Source organism: Haliotis rufescens, unplaced genomic scaffold (assembly GCF_023055435.1).
Source record: "Haliotis rufescens isolate VD_foot unplaced genomic scaffold, xgHalRufe1.0.p SCAF_6, whole genome shotgun sequence".
NCBI lineage: Eukaryota > Metazoa > Mollusca > Gastropoda > Lepetellida > Haliotidae > Haliotis > Haliotis rufescens.
In genome coordinates this window covers 20,016,973-20,024,692 of record NW_025964334.1, presented here as the reverse complement: position 1 = coordinate 20,024,692, position 7,720 = coordinate 20,016,973, and the positions used below count along the sequence as shown (strand labels likewise).

Here is a 7,720-nt window from a genome sequence, read left to right as displayed (position 1 = left end):
ATCATGATTTATTGCTGTTTGAGATAATAAATAAATTCGCATGGAAAATAATACGATCATCATAATCATGAATCTTTGTTGTGATATACATTCGTCCACCAGGAAGAGAGTGTCTGGGTGCACAAGTTTTGAAGTGCCGAGTTCTGTCAGAACGCCTAAAACCTACATCACTTCCGGCCTTTACCCCACATTAAATTGAAATCCGTAAAGAAACTGAAATACTGATCAAAGCGGCATCACGCCAATCAGATCCGTCTGCAACAGACTGTTTTCTTCCAAAATATATAGAAAGGAAAAAGGAAGAAAGCTGCTGAAACATGAAGAAAACATTTCTGAGAATCAAAATATTCCTCCAATATTTCGAGCTTGAAAAGCACTGGTTTCATGGTGTACGTGATTCACTCACAGTAAAATATCTCTGAATATATCACTTCAGGATTATTCTCAAAATATGTTAGGGTTTAATGCCAGTCAGCAATATTCACGCTTTGTCTCGGTGGCATGAACATAATTGAGTCTTAGCACGACAGTGGCTGATATTATGAGCAATATCCACCGCAGTTGGGTTACGATAACGCGCAATCTGTCCACCCGATCCATTTCATTCCACTTTTATGACCAGAATTCTTATTCGAATCTATATCTTTTTATGCTTCTTAAAGGTTTAGTAGTGACATATCATGCACGTGGGTTTTACAAAACTCGAGGACGCAGCACAAACTGTCCGCAACGTTCCCGCAGAACAGCATAACCATGTTATAATTTGAATGTCACTACGACTGAATCCAAACATATTATGAAACAGCATGTCTTTGAAATAACCTTGAGATGCAGCAAGTGTGTCTACACACATGTAGTAATGGAATTGCTAAGCAAATACCATCACCTTGACGCGTATGTCAACGACGGCTGGTTAATCCTAATTGAAACATTTCATTAAACTGATGTAAACATCCACATCCAAGTCATAAACGGTACATATTGTTAGTATAAATGTTTATTGATATGAACCTTTCACCTTTCAAGTGACCTGGATACATCTACGATTACTATATAAGGTGCAGTTCAAGCCGTCAGTCCATACCGCAGAACTCCTGAACATCAGATCACAAGAATATCAGACCAGTTCGCCAGCAGCCATGACTTCAACCAAAGTATCTGTCTTGTGCTTGATCGCTATTGGTAAGTTCGTCATCATTCTACATCAATGACATTAACTTGGATGTCGGTCTTAGAACAGGCCACGCTAATTCTATAATGGTAATCGTTGTTTTTTGGTGAAAGAAGACACAAATGCTATACCAAAGATTGTCTTCGTCATTGAAGAAACTGATCGTTGACAGGGCAGTGGGTCATGTCCTCGTTTGTCACGAAAACGTTTTGCGTTTGATTTCCTATATGGGACATGGTCAATTTAAAATACCGAGAAAAGAATTTTGATTACTGAAATGCACTTAAATTGTATTACCTCGATGGAGGACGTCGTATCCATTGTTATGGCTTTCTTGTACCGTAATCGGGGTAAAAATGACCAAAACTCGTGAAACATCGAGAGTGAACGTTGTTTTACGCCAATACTCAAGCCGTATGACGGTAAACTATACCTAGTGTCGAGTTTGAACCATACAAAGCAACGGTTGGTAGTATTGAGAAACATGGACGCCGTCTGAGTACGTCGGTGTCACAGAGTTGACAGAGTGCCTGATGGACACATACTTCGTATGTTGTTATTGGCCGGAGGCCGACCTCAATGTACTTGATTGATTGATACTTAATCTTTAAATCGGTTGCCTCTTTGGGCTTGAACTTCATGAACCAATTAATCTGTTTTTACTTCGATGTGTCGTATCTCGTTGATGATAATACACAAACCCACAGACGAAGGGAAATAACGAATCCTTCATATAACGGCCTGTTTATACAAATTGTGTCAGTGGCGGGTGCACCCGTAGAACAGGACACGCCTATCCTTTGCACGAACACCTCGTGACATCACTGATTTACAGCGATCCATTCATGGTATTTTGCCTTTTCCGTCCAATGGAGACAGGCTAACCTCGGTCTTTCACCCAAATATTCAAAGTGAATAATGTCACCCTCGATTGTTATTTTTCAGGCTTGTGCTTCTCAGCTGTAAGAGGTAAGAAGACAGGTGACAGTTATATTGTCAAAAAATGTAAGATGTATGCCGTAGAAAGAATGCTTTGAGGATGAAGACACTAGTCTCCCGTGGAACATATTCGTTAAAAATAGTTGCATTTTTTGTAACTCGGGAGAAGAATAGTTTATAGATCCAATGTAATCCTATCAAAGTTGGCTGACTGATTGTGATGTCATGATCGCATTAATGTTTGACTATGTAAAGAGTACAAATGCCTAATAAAAATGAGATGATATTCTGGCTTTGCATGTTCCAAGGATTTATTTGGCTATAAATGGACTATTCTGTTCATGTGAACTTTTGTTGAAAAAGTAGGAGACTATGGATAATTGAATGTATATTTGAATAATAATAATGACCTTTTTGTCGGGTCTCTTGGTGTTTGTATTAATCCTTAGAACTGAAGGGATGTTAGTGAAAGCACAGTCATAACTGTCCTCTTTCTGTGTGTGTGTGAAGAGTTTCACATCTTAACCGTGGCAAGATCGTGGATTCGAATCCCATATTCATCCGGATAATGATCTTTGCTTTATCAGCACCATGGCTCAGTTTGTGTTGTGTCACGTGTTGGGATTTAGTCTAATATGAATTCTTCTCTCGACTCACTGAGTGGTTTCAATGCGTGTAAATGGAGTTTCGGAAGCGACAGTAAAATGCATGGTACGTGTACATGAACGGACCTGAGAAGGTCACTTTTCAGCCGCAAGTTGACTGACATCTGACCAAATGGTGTTAACCGAATGGAGAAGGCCAAACAGAGTAAACCGCTCTGGTTGATTATTGTCCACACTCATAGTGGCAGGTCAAGACAAACCAATGCTGAAAGTGTGACATTGCTACAATGTTAGCCATATTTCGCCTGCTTTGCTGGCTATCTGTTGTATATGATATTCACGGCTACCATTTTGACCGATCCATCCCCTCTCGAAAAATTTGTCACATTGAGAATACAGTACCGTATACGTTTTCAGCCTTCGCATTCCCAAAGAAGCCTTGCGTGGAGATGAAGTTGTCCAATATTTGTGTATGTTACAGATGTTCGAGCTGATTCAGCATCAACGTCAACCTCAACCTCAACCTCAACCTCAACCTCTACGTCAACTTCTACATCTTCGTCTACTGAAAACGGAGGAGGTGTTCTGATAGGTAAGAATAATTCAAATGGACATGATTGATAAAAGATGCACACTCCTCAGTGGTATTAAGTTTTCAACATTCTATTTGGATTCGATTCCGATTCTGATATGTCGGTCAGAGGTTTCAAATCACAGTTATCACTTCCGTTTCGCGACCGTACCACCGAGGCAGCTAACAGTTACAGAAAAATACTTCTTTCTCAAGTGTTGTCGGTGGGCATAATGTAAAAATGATATCTACAATTGGAGGTTGCAATAATACAGATTTGCAGCAGTTACTACACTATTCAGAGTATGTATTGTAATATATAATGAGCAGCAAAGCCGACAGAAATTATGGAAGAGAATGTACCCCGAGGACGTGGATCATTGCTGGTGAGGCTGAACTCTGAATGTTCTTGCCTAGATTCGGTTGTTTACAGTAGTGCTCAGAGCGGCGCAAGGCAGCAAACAAACAATTAGATATTATAATTGTTCTTCAAGCAGACCAGGTCATGCATACCATTTTCCTGATTATGCATTTATATGATTTTCAAAGCTATTTTACGTCATGTGAATATCTGTTAATCGAGATTATTCTCTGGCGTAAACGTTTTGAATTTCGTATTTTCACGAACAATAGAGAGTTCGTGGTTACTGTGACATGGTATCGTTTGTGTTACAATTAGCGGTGTGACGTGTGGTGTGGAATTAGTTTTTCAATGTTTAATTCATGTTTAATTAATGTTTAACTGCTGTCCTCATTAGCATGGCCTACGAAGTAGCTTGCTACATATGTTCAGCATATTTTCGGATAAGTAAAGTGGAATAAAGTACACCTTTAATCTTGCCATGAAGAAATAGGATCAATCCACAGGAGATATCTACAGGTAGCCCATCTCTACACTTAAAACTGGGTATAATTATCTCAATTCCAACTGAAACGAGTTAGCAATACATAGCTACGTTTAGAAACATATAGCAAAAATACCTTCACGCCATTAATGACATTTTATTACATTTATTCAGATAGTCATATTGTATATTATTAGCTCCGGATAATCCTGAGCCACAAGGACCTATTGAACCAAACGGTGAGTGTAGACCATATGCTTCTTCAAGGGATGTGATAAGGGTTCCTTTAAACCATCCAGATCTGAAATTGGCAAATAATTTAAGAAAACTATCATATTCATATTATTCTGAATTTAAAAAGATTTCCAACTGGTTTTCCGATTTTTAACAACACCAGCTGCTGTGATAAGACTGTAACGTGTCCAAAAGGATCGTTTTCTGCTGGTTGTGGTGAAACGAGTTCTTAAAATAAATACTTGAACACAAAATTTGAACAACGCAGATTTTCTTATTGAATGTCGTTCAAACAATATAACAATGTGATAACAATAATATATTACCTACTTCTGTAGGTAAAGGGGAAGTTGTATGAATGAAAGGAAATGCTTGTTGTCATTTATGTAATATAGTGCACAAAAAGGACCCTTTATCACACCTCCTCCTTCCACTTCATTTGGTCACAGGTGGATTCTGAGACTGAAGAGACTATTAGTTCACTGCAGTCAGTGTACCGCATGTTGTCCTTGGTACATAACGACGCAGGTTTGGGGGTAGCCGAGTGGTTCAAGCGTTGGTCCGCCACGCCAAAGACCCAATGGAGCATTGCTGAAAGCGGCGTTAAACTATATTCAATCATTATAACATGAGGACGACTTTAAGAGTATAAAACAAAACGCTTTCAACATTTACAGCAGATCAGGACTCGGGTCAAGTTGTGCTGTGTCACGTGGTATCACATAATTACCAATGTCAGCCATATTTCGTCTTCTTGTCTTGGTATCAGCTTTGCCATCCATATTTTTTGCGTCCATTTTGAGATATACTTACCTTATCATAGTGTTTCATTTTGCTGTGATATCAGTATAATATTGATTACAGACAGTTTATTCAGTAATTTAGGCATCAAGGCCCATAGTACAATGCAGATTGGATATTAACATTTGTCACGTGATGTACATGATTAGATTTCAAATCAAGTTATACATTCCTCATTATAAAGACATGTTTCAAGAATACAGAAAAAGCATGGATCTTATTAGGTTTTTCAGAGTTAAGCAGAATTATCATTACCTGACGGTCTTTAAAAATACCTTGCAACATGGGGAGAAATTTATACCTTAAATGGGAATACGTTTCACATGTAAGTAAGACACGGTATTCATCCTATACTTCTCCAGGTGAACTGTTTGTACAAATAGAGTTTACAATATCACCGTCTTTGGACCTGCGACATACATTTACATTAAAATTGTGCAATGAAATTCTATGTTTACAATAAACTCTGATTAAACAATGATTTAACTTGCTAAGATGAAGTGATTCAGAAATAGTTCAGGACTTGGGTCAGGTTGTGTTGTGTCAAGTGGTATAACATAATCACCAATGTCAGCCATATCTTTGCCTGGTATCAGCTTTATATGCTATCCATATCTTTTACATCCATTTTGAGCTATACTTCCTTTGTCTTAGTGTTTTATCTTGCTGTGATATCAGTATAATATTGATTGCTGCTGCTTTAATCTCCTTGAAGTCACTTTCAGTCTCTAGATCGCAGAAGAATTTATGGAAACCCAACCAATGGCCAACATATCTGTGTTTGCATTAATGGCACTATCATTTGAATGATTTCTGGTTTTTTTATGTTTTAGCTGCAGAGTGTGTTGGAGGTAAGGATAATGTTTATTTTGAAACTGTTTTCAAACATGTTGACAAACTTTTTTAAAAAGTGATGAACAGTTGTTGATATGAGTTCTCTGTCCACATTAGACACGACCACTGTAAGGACTGTTTGGTTACAATGTATGACCTTTCTCATTGTACGACATCCCTCCTCGAAAGCTGATCACCAGTTCAACCCTGACAGCATGACACTCAATTTATTCGTATTCAATTGTAGAATTCTGTGACCCTGAGCCAGAGGTGCCAGCTAAAGTCACGGAACCAGCTGGTGAGTAAAAACCCGGTTTTCCATAATCACTCATTGGCTCTTTGCAGCTTACTCACCAAAACTTTAAACAATTTCACTTTCATCACATTATTTCACTCTTTTACTTGAAGATGTTGTTGAGCCAACCGTCCCAGTTGAAGTGACTGAACCAGCTTGTGAGTATTAACCGAGTCATTCCTCCCACTGTAGTGTTTACCGGGCCTAGTTATGCATTTAATAATTTAAACGTTCTTCCCAAATATCGAGAAATCTCCATGAATCTGGGCTTTATGAAAGCAGGCAGGAATATGTCCTAACTCTCAATATACAGAACATGGCGTACATATGAAATAGGAAAGATAAAGAATATGTCCTTTGTTTGTTTCTGTCAGGACGTTCGAAACAAAATTAAACAAGTTTTACCAAATAATATTTTCTCATATAACTAAGTTTTGATTAAAATTCATGGTTGTAAGTATATGTTTAGTTATGGCGTCCTCTATTTCCAATGTGTCAGAAATATATCAGAATATTTCCTTTCAGCACAATGCGTGAAAGTAAACCTACCCGAGGGTGCTGTTTCGGCAACACGTGTCTACTGGAAAAACCCTGACAGAATTACCATCGCCAGTGTCACCCTTATCGCTGGGACCTCGGAGGGCACATGTGTCGAAGGCAGAAACTATGTCGTGACTCGTACTGGAGGTTTCTATGTTAAAGGATGCAAGGGCACATTTCAATTGTGCCCCTAGGATACAAGGCTATTTAAAGTGGGCCCTACGACACGATGGAACAAATACACATGTTACTACTAATGTGTAATGTAATTTCTGTAATGTAGTTTTCATATGTATTTGACATTCTGAAATAAAGTATTTACATATTACTGTTAATTATGAATCAGTATTGCAGTTCTTGGTGTCATTATGTATATGAGATGCTATAATAAAGTATTACTGTCATAATTTACGTTTGTTTCACAATTTTGTTGTTCCACTGAATGTTTATATAAATGAGATGCCCCACTCAACCCCAAATGGGCAAGAGACAAATGCGCAAACTGAAAAAGAGGAATTAGCAGCTATCATCAAAAGTCTGACCTCCCCGCATAAATATATTGTAGTTGGTCCCATTAATGAGGCCTCAAATAGCATAACCTTTACATGTTATCGTCAGAGTGTTACTTATTTTATCAAAGAAGTAACATAACAAACAATGCCACACATAAGGCCAGTCTGTTTGGCCTGACTTTAAAACCTGAAGAGAAGTCCATTCCTCTTTTGTACTGGATTCCAAAGCTCCAAAAAGATCAGTACAACGAGGGATGTATGGCTGGGTCCAGCAAATCTACCTCCAAACCCATGTCTCAATGATTAACTACAATTCTTGATACAGTCAAGGAAGGATCGTCTTTAAATTCACGAAAGGTAATTGAGACAAGTG

At 38.2% G+C, this 7,720-nt stretch overlaps 1 protein-coding gene across 1 annotated transcript; it reads left to right on the top strand.

The window, feature by feature from the left end:
- Positions 1–1,094: 1,094 nt before the first annotated feature.
- Positions 1,095–7,233, top strand: LOC124113687. Its single transcript, XM_048386410.1, has 8 exons — positions 1,095–1,182; positions 2,117–2,140; positions 3,197–3,307; positions 4,329–4,370; positions 6,000–6,017; positions 6,248–6,298; positions 6,409–6,453; positions 6,821–7,233. Exons 1-8 carry the CDS (start codon positions 1,140–1,142, stop codon positions 7,027–7,029), a joined length of 543 nt encoding a protein of 180 aa, XP_048242367.1. The 5' UTR covers positions 1,095–1,139; the 3' UTR covers positions 7,030–7,233.
- Positions 7,234–7,720: the final 487 nt, after the last annotated feature.